The sequence below is a fragment of the Lepidochelys kempii genome, chromosome 23 (assembly GCF_965140265.1).
Source record: "Lepidochelys kempii isolate rLepKem1 chromosome 23, rLepKem1.hap2, whole genome shotgun sequence".
In the NCBI taxonomy this organism is placed as follows: domain Eukaryota; kingdom Metazoa; phylum Chordata; order Testudines; family Cheloniidae; genus Lepidochelys; species Lepidochelys kempii.
The window spans coordinates 14296388-14312776 of NC_133278.1; the positions used below are offsets into that span (position 1 = coordinate 14296388).

At 68.6% G+C, this 16389-nt stretch overlaps 1 protein-coding gene across 1 annotated transcript; it reads right to left on the reverse strand.

The window, feature by feature from the left end:
- Window positions 1-1345: 1345 nt before the first annotated feature.
- Window positions 1346-7114, reverse strand: LOC140902122 (paired box protein Pax-6-like). Its single transcript, XM_073321845.1, has 7 exons — window positions 7000-7114; window positions 5429-5575; window positions 3935-4017; window positions 3468-3618; window positions 2787-2884; window positions 2153-2339; window positions 1346-1428 (listed from the first exon to the last, which is right to left on the reverse strand). Exons 1-7 carry the CDS (start codon window positions 7112-7114, stop codon window positions 1346-1348), a joined length of 864 nt encoding a protein of 287 aa, XP_073177946.1.
- Between the last annotated feature and the right edge of the window lie 9275 nt (window positions 7115-16389).

The window sequence follows — 16389 nt, forward strand, 5'->3', positions numbered from 1 at the left end:
TGGGGCAGCAGGGGGATGGGGACAGCAGATGGAGGGGGGCAGTGGGGGTGGTCTGGGGCAGCCAGGCTGGGGGGCGAGTGGGACTAAGGGGCTGGGATGAGGGGGCAGGGGGTATCTGCCCCCCACACACACCTGGTGTCCTCCCCACCCCACAGCGCCCCCTGCTGGGGGAAGCCAGAGCTGGAGTAGCCAGGAGCCCCCCCTCCCCGTTCCCCACAGCACCCCCCCCGGCTGCTGAAGGGGGGGTGACACTAGCGCAGGAATAGCTGTGGGGGGGGGAGCAGAGCCACCCCCCACCCCGGATGCCCCAGGTGTTTCCTCCGCAGGCCCCCGGCCCCCCCCCCGCCCTTGTTGACAGCCAGAAGCCGTTTCCGGAGGCAGCCGGGCGCTCCCGGGGCTTGCTGCCGGCTGGGGTGTTTATTGTAGGGTCTCCCCGGCTGGGAGGCGGAGGGGCCCGAGGCTCTGATGGTGGGCGCGGGGGGCGGGGGGGGGGTCCTTTCCCACACAGCCAGCCGGACAGACGGACAACGGGGGCCTGTTGTTATTTACAGACGGCCTTTATTGACACACCAGACAACCTACCACAGCGGGGGCCTCAGAGGGAGGTCAAGGGGGGGTGTCAGGGGGCTGGGGGGGGGACAGGTCAGGGGTTGGGGCGGGGGGAGAATGGGGCCTTTCTCCCCCACCCCCCAGGATCTATCAGCCCCAGATGGGTCCATCCCTGCAGGGAAAGTTCTGGGGGTGAGCGGGGCTGGGGGGGCAGACAGCCCCCTCTCCCCTGGTGATGGGTCTGTGGGGGGGTCGCCCACTATCCCACCATGCCCCAGGAGGACAAGGAGCTGGCACATTTCCCAGAATCCTTTGCCAGCCTGGCCGAGTTGACGTGTCTCCCAGCATCCTTTGCGAGGCCTGAGCGCTTCTCCCAGCATCCTTTGCCAGCTCCCCCTGGTACTTTACTGCCCCCCCTCTCTGGGGGTGAGGGGAGGGGAACACTAGACAGGGGGGTGCCCCAAATCCCCCCAGGGGGAGGGGAGGCGGACATGGGGAAGGGCTCGGTAATGGGGGGGGTTGTACCCCCCCAACACACGCCACAGTGGGTCACAGCGTCTCTAATAGACAAACTCCGACATGCGGGAATGGGAGGGGGTGACTGGGGATTGGGGGGGCAGGGGGCTCCCCCAGACTGGGGGGGCAGAGGGCTCCCCCTTCCTGGCTAGGACTTACCCTGGGCAGCTGGGGGAATCCCCACACCACCCCCAACCCCAGCCATGGGTTCTGCCCCCCTAAGGGGGCGGGCACGGCCTCCGCCCTGCCCCCCCCGGGAAGGATCTGTTTTCTCCCATCATTACAGACGGGGCCAATATTGAGGGAGCTCCGGGTCCCCGCCAGGGACCTGCACAGGGACCGACACGCCGGGGGAGATGAGACCTGGGGGCAGAGAGAGACGGGGTGTTAGGCGGGCAGGAGAGAGCCCCCAAGGACCCACCTGCCGCAGAGCCTGTGCCCAGGGGCAGCTGGTCCATATGGGCTGTGACAGGTCGTGGAGCCTGTGCCCAGGGGCAGCTGGTCCACACGGGCCATGCCAGGCTGCAGAGTCTCTGCCCAGGGGCAGCGGATCCATATGGGCCGTGCCAGGCTGCAGAGTCTCTGCCCAGGGGCAACTGGTCCGTACAGGCCGTGCCAGGCCACGGAGCCTGTTCCCAGGGGCAGCTGGTCCATATGGGCCGTGCCAGGCTGCAGAGTCTCTGCCCAGGGGCAGCTGGTCCACACGGGCCGTGCCAGGCTGCAGAATCTCTGCCCAGGGGCAGCTGGTCCACACGGGCCGTGCCAGGCTGCAGAGTCTGCCCAGGGGCAGCTGGTCCATATGGGCCATGCCAGGCTGCAGAGTCTCTGCCCAGGGGCAGCTGGTCCATACGGGCCATGACAGGCTGCAGAGTCTCTGCCCAGGGGCAGCTGGTCCATATGGGCAGCACCAGGCCTGGGGATGTATAAGAGACCAATGCCCATCACCCACTAATCCCATAATGCCTTGGGGTGGCCCCAGTGGGTGGGGGGTAAACCAAAGCGTTGACGTTGCTCCCAGAATCCTTTGCCCGCCCCTGGCGTTAGCCCTGCTCCCACGATGCTTTGCCCCGGGGGTGCCCCCCCTCACCGGTGGAGGTGCTGGAGCCGGTGCCCAGGCTGGGGCTGCCCATGTGGGCCGGGAGCTGGGCCGGGCCGTAGGGGTCGTAGCCGCGCCCCGCGGAGCCGCCCGGGATCATGCAGGAGAAGGACGAGGTGCCCTGGCTGGCGACCGGCTGGACAGCCTGCGGGGGGGGCGGGGCTGTGAGACACCTTTGCTGAGCCCCCTGTAACCCCCCCGGTCTGAGTCCCCCCCTAACCCCCCCGTAAACCCCTCTGGGCTGAGCCTCCCCCACACCAACCCCACATACTCCCCCGGGCTGAGTCCCCCCTCACACTGACCCCATGTACCCCCCGGGGTTGAGGCCCCCCCATACACTAACCCCACCCCTCAGGCCGGGACCCCCCCCACTTACTCCTCCAGGCTGAGCCCCCCCCACCGACCCCACGTAACCCCCACAAACCAAGTCCTCCACCCATGCGGACCCCACATACCCCTTCCCTGGGCTGAGCCCCCCCCACACCAACCCCATGGATCCCTCCCAGGCCAAGCTCTCCTCCCCACGGACCTCCCCCAGGCTGAGCCCCCACACCCCACATCAACCCCACGTACCCCCCCAGGCCCTCTCCATGCACCCTCCCCAGCAGGTCCCAACCCCCCTCACCTGCATGGGGAGGCTGTTGGCCATGGAGAAGCTGGGCAGGGGTGGGAGGGCTCCGTAGCTGTTGGGGAGGGGGCCGTCACTGCGCCCCAGCATGGCACCTGGCGGGAGAGGACAGTCATCCACCGGCCAGGGGTGGATATGGCGTCCCTTGGGGGGGTGTTTTGGTGGGGGTGGGTTGGGGTAGGCACACAGCGGGACCATTCTTAGTGTTTTATGCTGCGTGCCTCAGTTTCCCCTGTGTGTTACTCAAGTATCTTGGTGGTGGGACGAGGAGGTGTGAGCGCTGCAGCGACCCCTAGAGGGCAGGTGGGATATTGCTGCCCGGCCGCCTGGGCACGGAGACCGGCCGACACTCTGCAGCCTGGCGACTGGTGGGGTGGGGGGGCGGTACTTGATCTGGCAAGTGGTAGCACAGATTGGGGTGTGGGGGGGTGGGGGTGGAGGGGCTGAGGGAGCCATGGGAGACCCGTGATCCAGCAGACAGTATGGATGGGGACAGGAGGGCGGGGGGGGGCAGGAGGCAGTGGGGATGGGGGCAGTAGAGGGGGTCCCAGGGGGCAGTGGGGATGGGGGGCACTGGGGGGTACCTGGGTGTCAGTGGGGATGGGGGGTACTGGGGGGTACCGGGGGCAGGGGGGATGGAGGGCAGTGGGGGGATGCCAGGGGGCAGCAGGGGGGTACCTGAGCCGGCGGGGGGCGCGGCCGGGAAGGCCCCGCTGCCAGGGAAGGCCCCGCTGCCCATGCCCAGGTGCCCGGACCCGCCCGCCTGGCGTCGCTGGTTCCGTAGCTTCTCCTCACGCCGCCACTTGGCCCGTCGGTTGGAGAACCAGACCTGCGGGGGGGGGGGCAGGTGTCAGGGGGCCTGTGGGGGGGTTCCCTCGGGGTGGTGAATGGGGGTCCCCGTTGGGGGGTCGGAGATCTCCCTTGGAGTGCGGGGTTTCCCCATGGGGCTGTGCCAAGGGTCTCCCCACTGGGGGCTGAGGGATTAACCCTGGAGCCAGGGGGTCTCCTTCGGGGCAAAGGTGTCCCTCTGGCGGGGGGGGGTCTCTCTTGGGACACCTCTGGGGATCGGGGGTGTCCCTGGGTTTGAGGGGTCTCCCTTGGGGTAGGAGGGCCCTGAGGGGACATGGGGGGGGAGTCTCCCTCACCTGGATCCGGGCCTCGGGCAGGTCAATCTTGGCAGCCAGGCGCTCGCGGGCAAAGACGTCGGGGTAGTGAGTCCGCTCAAACTCTGCATGGGGGGGCAGCACAGTCAGAGACAGGGCCCCCCGCCAGGCCCCTGTATCTCTAGAGCCCTCTCGGCACCCTCAAAACCCCAGTGCCCCCCACCAAGTGCTGCCCTCGGAGCCTCCTGTGCACATGGAACCCAGGGCTCCCTGGTCCCCCCACATCTCCAGCCCCCCTGGATACGCCCAGGGCTCTCCAGGTCCCCCCGCATCGCCAGTACCCCTGGATACGCCCAGGGCTCCCCAGGTCCCCCCGCATCGCCAGCCCCCCAGATACGCCCAGGGTTCCCTGGGTCCCCCCACATCTCCAGTACCCCGGTGTGACAAATTGGGAAAGTTCTTAACGTTTGCTCGTTACGTGTGTGCCTCAGTTTCCCCAGTGTGTCTAGGTGGTGGGATAAGGGGGGTGTGAGCGCTGCAGCGACCCCTAGTGGGCAGGTGGGTGATGGGGTGGGGAGTATTAACCTGGGAATGTTGCAGGGGCGTTTCGCTCCTTTGCCAGCTGCATTGGTACTGATGGTGGGGGGGTACCGGGGGGGGGGGCTTCCCTGGGGAGCAGGGGACCTGAGCCCAGCAGGGGGCTGGGGCCAGGTGACACCTTCTGCCCGGGACACTGGACAAAGGCTGGAGGAGGGGCTGGGAGGGGGGTGACTGGGGGAGGCAGTGGGAAGGGGTTTCAGTTTGGGGCTGGCTGGTGGGGAGGCCCAGAACTGGGGTCTGGGTTCCCCAGCCCCCCAGAGGGACCTGACTGAGGGGTCCTGGTCTCTGTACCTACCAGCTCTGGTTTAGACCATGCTCCTGTCGGCTAACAGCCCTTCTGTGTTCCTGGCTGGCTGAGAGCCCCGGTGAATCGCAGGAAGTGGGGGGTCAGTCTCCTGGTTTGGGACTTGTGGGGGGGGGGGAGGAGTCCAGGGCTCCATGCTCTGGGTCCCCCTAAGATGGACTTTGCTGTCTGTGCTCACCAGCTCTGCCCCACGCTGTGTCACCCACTGGCTGGGAGTCCCGGCTGGCTGCGGGGTTGGGGGGCAGGGCCCTTTGGGGGCAGGGTGAGGCTTCCCCAGGGGTCCCATCGGGGTGGGCTCGCCACGGGGAGCTCACGGGGTGCTGGACGCGCCGCGGTCAGACCCAGGAGGCACCAAAGCCGAGCAGGCTCCTGGCCCTGGCGGGAGGGCGCCCCGAGGGGAGACGCTGCCCCCCAATCCTGCCCGGCCCGGCTCCGAGCGGTTCCCGAGCCCCCAGCCCGGGACACCTGGACATGCCCAGTCCCCCCACGTCTCCAGCCCCCCGGATACACCCAAGAGTGACAAAGTGGGATTATTGTTCATACTATTTTGTCTGTGGATCCGAGACACCCTGACAGCCCCTGGCCTGTGACGCCCCAGAGTCCGGCTCAGCCCCCCCCCGGCCCCCCATCACCTTTCTCCAGGGCCTCGATCTGCTCCTGGCTGAAGGACGTTCGGTTCCTTTGCAGTTTGCGTTTCAGCTGCAGCCGGAGCTGCGAGTCGTCCGGGTCCTCGGCCCCGGGCCCGGGCAGGGGCTCGGACTCCAGCTGCTGGCAGGTGTCTGGGGGTGCGAAGTGGGGAGACGCATCACCCCTCCCAGGGAAGGGTCTGTGGGAAGGGGAGCCCCCCTATGGGCTAGCTTCCCCCCGCCCATGGGGAAAAGGGCACTGGCAGGGCCGGGCTGGCAGGGGGCTGCAGGGCGGGAGTGAGGGGCACCGGCAGGGCTTGGGGGGGGCAGGGCCGGGCTGGCAGGGGGCTGCGGGGCGGGAGTGAGGGGCACCGGCAGGGCTTGGGGGGGGCAGGGCCGGGCTGGCAGGGGGCTGTGGGGCGGGAGTGAGGGGCACCGGCAGGGCTTGGGGGGGGCAGGGCCGGGCTGGCAGGGGGCTGCGGGGCAGGAATGAGGGGCACCGGCAGGGCTGGGGGGGGGCAGGGCCAGGCTGGCAGGGGGCTGCGGGGTGGGAGTGAGGGGCACCAGCAGGGCTTGGGAGGGGGGCAGGGCCGGGCTGGCAGGGGGCTGCGGGTCGGGAATGAGGGGCACAGCAGGGCTGGGGGGGCAGGGCCGGGCTGGCAGGGGGCTGCGGGTCGGGAGTGAGGGGCACTGGCAGGACTTGGGGGGGGCAGGGCCGGGCTGGCAGGGGGCTGCGGGGCGGGAGTGAGGGGCACCGGCAGGGCTTGGGGGGGGCAGGGCCGGGCTGGCAGGGGGCTGCGGGGCGGGAGTGAGGGGCACCGGCAGGGCTGGGGGGGCAGGGCCGGGCTGGCAGGGGGCTGCGGGGCGGGAATGAGGGGCACGGGCAGGGCTGGGAGTCATGAGTGAAGTGGGGGACGGTGATGTTGGGGGAGGCTGGATACATTCTCCCCCATCTCTGTCCCCCCGCAGATCCCCCCGCTGCTCCCCCCATCCCAGCCGTGCCCCCCCGTCCCGGCGCTGCCCGTGTCCCGTATCCAGGCCCACCAGCTGGTGCTGCACCCGGTGCCCGCGGGGGACACAAACCCGCCCGTCAGCTCTGCCACCCTGATGCGAAGCGACAGCCCCGGCTGGGCTCGGCCCCCCCCCAGCATGACGCTTCCCAGCCCCCGCCGGGCAGGTGACAGGCCAGGAACTGAGCGCCAGAGCAGGGGGGGGAGGTCTGACCCCCATCCCCTGTTCTGCCCCCATCACCAGCCTGGCCTCACCCCTCAACTATCCTTTTTTGGGGGGGGGCTCCGCTGGGGTCACAGCGAGAAACATCCCCCAGCAACGGCGGGGGGGGAGGGGGATGAAGGAGGCGGGGGAGCATGGTGGGAGAAGGAAGGGGAAGAGGAAGGCAGTGGGGGAGGGGAGTGGTGTGGGGGGGCACAGGCCGGGGGGGTCGGGGGGGGATCCCGGCAGTGGGGGCAGGGTGCTGTGGGGCACACAGGCTGGGGGGGGGGTCCCAGCAGCGGGGGGGGGGAGAACAGGCTGAGGGTTCAGGGCTCCCCCCTCCCCTGCCCCTGCCCCACACCTACCTGGGTTGGGCTGCCCGGGGACCAGCCCGTCCGGGTACCAGTCCTGCCGCCCGCCCCAGCCCGTGCTCTGAATGTTCAGCATCTTGATCTTCTCATACATCCCATCTGCCCCCATGGACCGGCGCCGGGGCGGCGGGGGGCGGCCGGGGGGTCACCCCCCAGGCAGGGGACGTGGGGCAGCAGCCGCCCTGGGGGCCTGCAGAGAGCCGGACGAAAGACACAGCCGGTGAGCGGGGGTGCGGCGATGCGGCTGGCTCTGGGGTGGGGAGTGGGGATGCAGCTGGCTCTGGGGTGGGGCGCGGGGGGGCCGGCGACGCGGGGGAGCAGACGTCTCTGCCGCGAAATCAGCAGGGCCCAGGCACTGCAGCGTCCTCCACAGGACCCCCCTCTCCCCCCCAGGGGTGCAGCTGCCGTGCCGGGGGGCAGGGGGCGCTGGGGAAGGGGGGGGCTTCTCCTTTGCCCCTCACTCCTGACCCGCAGCCCCCTGCTAGCCCGGCCCTGCCCCCCCCAGCCCTGCCAGTGCCCCTCACTCCCGACCCCCAGCCCCCTGCTAGCCCGGCCCTGCCCCCCCCAGCCCTACCAGTGCCCCTCACTCCTGACCCCCAGCCCCCTGCTAGCCCGGCCCTGCCCCCCCCAGCCCTGCCAGTGCCCCTCACTCCCGACCCCCAGCCCCCTGCTAGCCCGGCCCTGACCCCCGCCCACAGCTCCACTGAGCCGGGGTCCCAGCTGCATACTCCCCTTGTCTGTGACTCACACACAAGGGAGCCGGGCTGGGGGGCAGGGGGGCTGGGGGGGGGCTCAGGTTTCTAGCTCTGTACAGGGGGCTGGGCCCAGCTATCCCTGCCTCTGGGAAGGCTCTGGTCCCTGGGCCCCAGCGCACAAAGGGGAAAACTGAGGCACAGGGGAGGATGGCTTCTGTGGGGATGTGAATTCTGCTGGACACCCACCGGAGCCTCCATGAAGCCCTCACCCCCCATGTCACAGTGAGCCATTGGGGGGCACTGAGCTGAGGCGGGGGCTAAAGGGGCTGTGGTCAGCCCCCCAGGCTGGGTTGAGAGTGGTTGGCCCCTCCCTGCAGTGGGGCTGGGGAGAGACAAGAGGGACCAGACAGGCTGCCCCAGATAGCGGCAGCTTCGGCCGGCTGTCTCTGTCCGTCCGTCCGTCCATCCATTTCTGTCCATCCGTCCATCCTTCCATCTGTCCATCCATCCGTCCATCCATCCATTTTCTGTCCATTCGTCTCTGTCCATCCATCCATCCATCCTTCCATCCATCTGTCTGTCCGTCCGTCCATCCGTCCCTGTCTGTCCATCCATCCATCTGTCTCTGTCTATCCATCCGTCTGTCCGTCCATTCGTCTCTGTCCGTCCGTCCATCCGTCCTTCTCTGTCCATCCATCCATCTATTCGACCGTCCATCTGTCCATCTCTGTCTGTCAGTCCATCCATCTGTCCATCCGTCCGTCGCTGTCCGTCCAGCCAGCCATCCGTCCATCCATCCATCTCTGTCCATCCATCCATCCGTCCATGTCTGTCCGTCCGTCCATCCATCTGTCCGTTCATCCATCCGTCCGTCTCTGTCCGTCCATCCATCTATTCGACCGTCCATCTGTCCATCTCTGTCTGTCAGTCCATCCGGCCGGCCATCCCTTCATCCAGCCACTTCCATCCATCTCCATCCATCCATCCCTCCACCCCCATCGATCCATCTGTCTCTCATGTCATACACCCCCCTTGCCAGATCCCCTCCCTCACCCCCCTCAGGGTGGGTCTCTCTGCTGCCCTTTAGCAATGTTGGGGTGTCCCTCCCCGTCCCCAGAAAACACTCAGTTGAGAGGGCCCCCCCAACCCCCATGAGCACAGCTTGAGAGTCGGGACCGAGGGGGCACCGGCAGAGCTGGGGGGGGAAGCGGGGAGCTGTGGGTCGGGACCGAGGGGGCACCGGCAGAGCTGGGGGGGGAAGCGGGGAGCTGTGGGTCGGGACCGAGGGGGCACCGGCAGAGCTGGGGGGGAAGCGGGGGGCTGTGGGTTGGGATTGAGGGGCACTGGCAAAGCTGGCGGGGAAGCGGGGGGCTGTGGGTCGGGACCGAGGGGCACCAGCAGAGCTGGGGGGGAAGCGGGGGGCTGTGGGTTGGGACCGAGGGGGCACCGGCAGAGCTGGGGGGAAGTGGGGGGCTGTGGGTCGGGACCGAGGGGGCACCGGCAGAGCTGGGGGGGAAGCGGGGGGCTGTGGGTTGGGATTGAGGGGCACTGGGAAAGCTGGGGGGAAGCGGGGGGCTGTGGGTCGAGACCAAGGGGCACTGGCAGAACTGGGGGGGGAACCGGGGGGCTGTGGGTCGGGACCGAGGGGCACCGGCAGAACTGGGGAGGAAGCGGGGGGCTGTGGGTCGGGACCGAGGGGGCACCGGCAGAGCTGGGGGGGAAGCGGGGGGCTGTGGGTCGGGATTGAAGGGCACTGGCAAAGCAGAGAGTTTCCCCATTCTGTGTCCTGTCACCCCCCAACACCCCAGCCCACCCAGAAATGCGCCGCCCCCCCAATGTATGGGTCTATTCCCCTGTGAAGCCCACATGACCTGCCCCACCCGAATGCCTGCGTCTATGGGTGGAAATACCTTGGATCCTGTCTGGCTCCGGTGTGTGGATCCCGGTGGGATCGGTTGGTGCCAGTTACTGGTTTGGTACCGGTGGGGTCGGGGTCGGTACTGGTGGGATCAGGTCTGTGCCAGGATCGGGGTCGGGGTTGATATTGGGTTGGGGTCGGTGGAATTGGGTCGGTGCCGGGATCGGGTCGGTGCCGGGATCGGGGCCGGTGGAATTGGGTCGGTGCCGGGATCGGGTCGGTGCCGGGATCGGGGCCGGTGGAATTGGGTCGGTGCCGGGATCGGGTCGGTGCCGGGATCGGGATCGGGGCCGGTGGAATTGGGTCGGTGCTGGGATCGGGTCGGTGCCGGGATCGGGGCCGGTGGAATTGGGTCGGTACCGGGATCGGGTCGATGCCGGTTCAGTGCTGGTGGGATCGGGTCGGTACCGGGATCAGGTCGGTACCGGGGCCGGTGGGATCGGGTCGGTGCCGGTGGGATCGGGTCGGTGCCGGGATCGGGTCGGTCCGAGGGTACTAAAGCCGCGAGCACCGTCCACCCGCCTGCAAAGTAAACACGGGAACAAAATGCAGAGACGGGGCGGGGGGAGGAGGATGGAAAATCCCCCCCGCCCTGGGGGGCAGCCGCCCAGACCCACCCATCATGGATGTAACTGTACTAACGAGGTGGGGGGAACTGGGAAAGGACCACGAGGGAGGGGCAGGGACCCCCAGAAAGGAATCCCTGGGGGTTTGTGGGGATGCGGCACCAGGGACCCCCCATTGTCCTGGCTCTGGGAGCCCCCCGATTCCTCTATCACACCCCCAACCTCTCCGATACCCCTCATTCTTCAGTGCCACAACCCCCCCACCCTCTGCGACCCCCCCCCCAACCTCGGCACCACGACCCCCATTCCACCAGCACCACGAGCCCCCCCACTCCCCAATGTGCCCACCCTTGGCCCCCCCCAGGCGCTCTCGCCCCACATACCTTGCCTACGATCCTGGACAAAGTCGGGGTCCCCTCATGGGCAGCCTCTAGCCCCCCATTGTACCAGCTCCACACCCCTATCTCTGATCCCCCCTGGCTGTCCCACAGTGCCCCACTAGGCACCCCTATCTCTGCCCCCCTGCAGACCCCCTATCTCTGAGCCCCCCGGTGCCCCCGTGCACCCCCTATCTCTGCCCAGCTCCGTGCCAGGTCTGGCTGCCAAGTGGGCTCGTAGAGAAATAAATAAAGTTCCCAGGCGCTGGGGGGAGGCGGGGGGGCGCTGGGCGGGGGGGATGCGGGGGGGGGGCCAGGCCGCCGTGTGGTGACATTTGTGCTAAGCCACAGTGTCAGCTTTGAACTTAATTCTCTCCAATGGGTTGGGGGGGGGTTGTCGGGGGGAGGAGCGGGGGGGCCGGGGGGATGGGGGAGCAGTCCTGGGCGATCAGCCCACGCTCCAGTGCCTGGAGAGATCCCCCAGAGCCACTCAGGACTGGGGACACACGGGGGTGGGGGGCAGAGTGGTGTGGGGAGCGGAGTGGGGGGGTGGTCTTCTCCTAGCCCCACTGTCCTCAGACCCCCAAGTCCCCCCCGCAAGGAGGCAGGGCCCCCCCATAGCTGATTGGAGGGAGCCTGCCCAGCCCTGTAGGCCCATGGGGGGGGGGCAGGAGCTGGGGGCGGGGGATGGGACAGGTGGGCGCAGCCCTGGGCAGGTAGGAAAGGGAAAGGGCTGGGGGTGGGGGCAGGGCTGGGCAGACAGGGGGCTGCAGGTCGGGAGTGAGGGGCACCTGCACAAATTCCCCCCCCCCGACCCAATCTCCTCTTCCCTGGGCTGGAGCCCCATGGAACAGCACCTGGGAGGGGAGTGCGGCCTAGTGGTTAGACGGGGGGGGGCTGGTGGATCCCCCTGTGTCACGGGAGGGGGGGGATCATTGCTGATACCAAGTTGGTTGCACCAGCCCCAGCCCAGGCTGCTCCCCCCCCTAGCCCCATAGCGCAGCTGGGAGCTTTGGGGTCACCCTGGGCCTGCCCAAACCCACCCCCTCTGTACCTCCCTGCCCCCACAACACCCCTCATCTTCCCCATCACCCCCCACCTCCTTCCTCCTGTACCATCCCCCACACCGCCGCTGCTCCAGCCCCCCCCATTTCCCCTCCGCACGCCCCCCCTGCCCAGTCCCCCTCCAGCTGGGCAGCGCCGGCCTTGCTCCGATTCTTCGTAGCCTGGAGCCCCATCTCGCGTGTCTGACACCAGATCCTGCCTGGCAGCCCCCTCATTCCCTCCCCCCCGCCTGGCAGCCTCCTCCCCCCTCTGCCAGCCGCCCCCCAGCTCTGTCCTCTCCTGTCTGACAGCCCCCACCCCCACCTGGCATCCCTCCACCCCCCCTGCAGTCCCCAAACCTCTCAGAGCGCCCCACCCTAGGCTAGAAAAGGGGTGAAGTGACATTCCCTCCCCCCATGCGCCGCCCCCCCAAGGAACCTCCTGAAATCCCACAGCCCCCACCTTTGTCCCCCAGAAATGGGGCAGCCATACCACACGCCTCTGTGACATCCCCCCAGCACTGCCCCACATAGTCCCCCGGCTCCCTGAGCACTGCCCCCCCCCACCCCCAGCTGTGGGTCAGCAGCGCTGGGCGAGGGGGGGCTTGGGGAGGCGGTGATGGGGGGGCTGTGGTGGGTGGTTCTGGGAGTGGGGGAGGCGGTGCTAGAGGAGGCCGGGGAGCTGGGGGGGCGGAGCTGGGGGAGGGCAGGGAGCTGGGGGGTGGCCCAGGGGGCAGGAGGTTAAGTACAAATCCGTGTAGCTGAGACAATGTCAATTAAAAATGCAAAGCGAGCGAGTGGTGTGGGAATGGGGCGGGGAGGAGCGAAGTGCGGGGTGGGGGCACAGGGGAAGTGGGGCTCTGTCAGAGCCCATCTATCCACCCGGTCAGGGACCGGACCAGGGCGGAGGATGGGTCAGAGATGGGGGGCAGCATGGGGGGGGGCAGGTTTGAGTCAGTAATTCCCCCTCCCCACCCAGCCGCTGCATCCGGGTCAAGATGGAGCAGACCCTGTTGTGGGGACAAAGCCAATAATCCCCCCAGCACCACAGGGAATCCCCTAAAATCCCACCCGGATGCCTGGGTTCGCCCTCGGCCTACCCATCAGCTCACTTCCTCCCCATGAAAGGCACAGGGATTGGAGAGGCCCAGATACCCCCCTGCCTGAACGCTGGCCTGTCAGAGACCCCCCACTTCTCACACTCGGGAGCCCCTCCCCCAGCCCCTCGCAGCCCCCACCCTGGCCCCATCGGGTCCGATTAGCACCCAGTCCTGACAGGAGCCTGATCTGGCTAATTGTGGCTGCTGAGCCGCTGTGCAAAGCGCCGGGGGGGGTGTCTGTTCAACCCCCCCCCCAGCCCGGACACCCCCCCATCAATTCATTTTCCCAGCAGCCCCTGCAGATCCACCCCACCCCCCTATGGACCAGATTGGGCAGGGCGGGGGGGGGAGGGAGGCTCAGCTCCCTGATTTACAAAGCAGGGAAACCAGACCCCCAGAGATTCGGAGGGGACCACTTCACAAACCCGGATGCCTGGGTTCTATTCCTCTTTGGTTCCCCCACACACTTGACCCATAGCAGAGCTGGGACAAATCTGGGCATCAAGAAATACAAGTGGCCAGGGGAAGGGGCTGTAGGTCGGGAGTGAGGGGCACCGGCAGGGCTGGGGGGCTGCATGTTGGGAGTGAGGAACACCAGCTGGGCTGGGGGGCTGCAGGTCGGGAGTGAGGGGCACCTGGGGGGTTGGGGGGGCTGCAGGTCGGGAGTGAGGGGCACCGGCAGGGCTGGGGGGCTGCGGGTCGGGAGTGAGGGGCACCTGGGAGGGTTGGGGGGCTGCGGGTCGGGAGTGAGGGGCACCGGTAGGGCTGGGGGGCTGCGGGTCTGGAGTGAGGGGCACCTGGGGGGGTTGGGGGGCTGCGGGTCGGGAGTGAGGGGCACCAGCAGGGCTGGGGGGCTGCGGGTCGGGAGGGGCAACTAGGGGGGTTGGGGGGCTGCGGGTCAGGAGTGAGGGGCACCAGCAGGGCTGGGGGGCTGCAGGTCAGGAGGGGCACCTGGGGGGGTTGGCGGGCTGCGGGTCGGGAGTGAGGGGCACCGGCAGGGCTGGGGGGCTGCGGGTCGGCAGTGAGGGGCACCGGCAGGGGTCTCTCTTCCCTAATGGCAGATGATGCTGCAGAAGGAGGCCAGCTCAACCCCCCCCCCCCCCTGAGCAGAGGCCACAAGGTGGCGTCAGGTGACCCCCCCCTCCAACCCCCTTCTCCCGAATGTGTCACTTCGATGTGGGGCGGCCAATCGGACCGGCCCGATCCAGAGCCTCGGGGCGGAGCTGCCCCCTCCCCCGCCCGTCATCCGGGATCCCAGGGCGCCCGCCAGAGCCACAGCCCAGCCAGCCCCCCCCCCCCCCCCCAGCCAGCCCTGCCGGTGCCCCTCACTCCCGACCCGCAGCCCCCTGCCAGCCCGGCCCTGTCCCCCCCAGCCCTGCCGGTGCCCCTCACTCCCGACCCGCAGCCCCCTGCCAGCCCGGCCCTGTCCCCCCCAGCCCTGCCGGTGCCCCTCACTCCTGACCTGCAACCCCCTGCCAGCCCAGCCCCCCCTCCACCCTGCCGGTGCCCCTCACTCCTGACCCGCAGCCCCCTGCTAGCCCAGCCCTGGGCTCCCTGCCCCGTAGCTCTGGGCTGTGCCCATCCCGCGCCCCAGGCGGTAAGTGACATACAGGCCGCAGGGGACCCCGCCATGCTTGGGGGCAAACCAGCCTCGTAGCTGGGGGGGACACACGGATGCCTCTGGCTCCTCTTCCAGCCTTCTGGGGAGAGCTGGGCAGAAACAGAGCAGCTGGTGCCCCCCCATGGGCCAGGACCAGCCAGATGGGGAGACGCCTCCAACTGGGAGCCTGGGATCTGTGTCACGAAGACACATGGGGGCAGGGGAGCCCAGGGGTGGGCTAGCAGGGAGCTGTGGGTCAGGAGTGAGGGGCACCGGCAGAGCTGGGGGGAGCCCGGGGCCAGGCTAGCAGGGGACTGTGAGTCGGGAGTGAGGGGCATCGGCAGGGCTGGGGGGAGCCCAGGGCTGGGCTAGTGGGGGGCTGTGGGTCAGGAGTGAGGGGCACCGGCAGGGCTGGGGGGAGCCCGGGGCCGGGCTAGCAGGGAGCTGTGAGTCGGGAGTGAGGGGCACCGGCAGGGCTGGGGGGAGCCCAGGGCTGGGCTAGTGGGGGGCTGTGGGTCAGGAGTGAGGGGCACCGGCAGGGCTGGGGGGAGCCCGGGGCCGGGCTAGCAGGGAGCTGTGAGTCGGGAGTGAGGGGCACCGGCAGGGCTGGGGGGAGCCCAGGGCTGGGCTAGTGGGGGGCTGTGGGTCAGGAGTGAGGGGCACCGGCAGGGCTGGGGGGAGCCCGGGGCCGGGCTAGCAGGGAGCTGTGAGTCGGGAGTGAGGGGCACCGGCAGGGCTGGGGGGAGCCCAGGGCCGGGCTAGCAGGGGGCTGTGGGTCAGGAGTGAGGGGCACTGGCCCGGCGGGGGGGAGGGGACAGGGCTGGGCTGGGCTAGCGGGGGGGAGGGGGGTGTGGGTGTGGCACTGATTTCCTACAGAGATTCATTAGCACCTGCCCAGAGCATGTGGGGTCTAATGACTCAGGAGTGGGACCCTGGATCCCGACTCCTGGGTTCTCTCCTGGCTCTGGGATGGGGGCCCAGGGGTTAGAGCGGGGCGGGGGGCTGCGCGCCCGGACTCCAGGGTTCTCTCCCTGGCTGTCGATGGGCAGCAGGCCGAGGTCTCTGGATACCAAACCCTGAACTTTGTTTAACAGGTTCCGGGGCCTGTTTCCACCTTTGACCATTTGGGCCCATGGAGCTCCTCTGGGGCAGCCTGCCTCAGTTTCCCCCCTGTGCACAGCCCTGAACCTGGGGCTCTGGGCCCCACATGGGGCAGTTGGGCAGTTAGACAGTGGGTCCGGGGCGGGTCCAGCTCCCCTGTTCTGTCCCGACCCACAGCTGCCCCAAAGCCTGGCCCAGGCCCCCATACGCAGCACGTCACTGGCTGGGACAGGGAAAGCAGAGGCTGTGCTGCCCCCTGGTGGGCAAAGGGAGAAACGCGGGAGAAACATTCCACGCAACCCGGGGGGGGGCTGGATGGACAGAGAGAGGGGTGGGCAGATGGATGGACAGCAGAGAGAAGGGTGGGGGACAGAGGTAGGGGTGGGGGACAGAGGGAGAGACGGACGGGGGGGACGGACAAACAGACAGAGGGGCGTGGGGGATGGATGGATGGACAGCCAGCCACAGGGAGGGGTGGGGGATGAACGGACAGCCAGACGGCCAGAGGAAGGGGTGGGGGATGGAAGTATTGAGCGGGTTCCCTTGGAGGACGAGCACTGAGAGGGCAGCCATGGAGTGATCTCCCGCGTCGCTGCTCAGGGCTCGGAAGGAGGTTCGCCGCGGGTGGTGACAGGGGCGCGTGGGACCCATGGATCGGGAAAGGGGCTCTGTGTGTGCGGGGACCCATGGATCGGCGCCAGGCTGTCGAGCACAGATTTCTTGCTGCCTTTGGGGTGATCACTGGATCTCCAAAGGCCAGTGAGGGGATCCGGGTGTTTCCTGTCACCAGGCGTCTGTCGGGATCGGCCGCTGAAGCTGACCGCGGGGCCCAGGAAGTTGATTCTGGCGCGGGAGGGTCCCAGAGAGGCCAACTGGTGGAAATCTACGAGGGGCTTTAGATCATGTGTCCAGAGGAAGGAAAATATCCGCAGCGTATCTCAGGTATATCACTGATTTCACGGCGCGTTGGTCGAGAAATTCTTC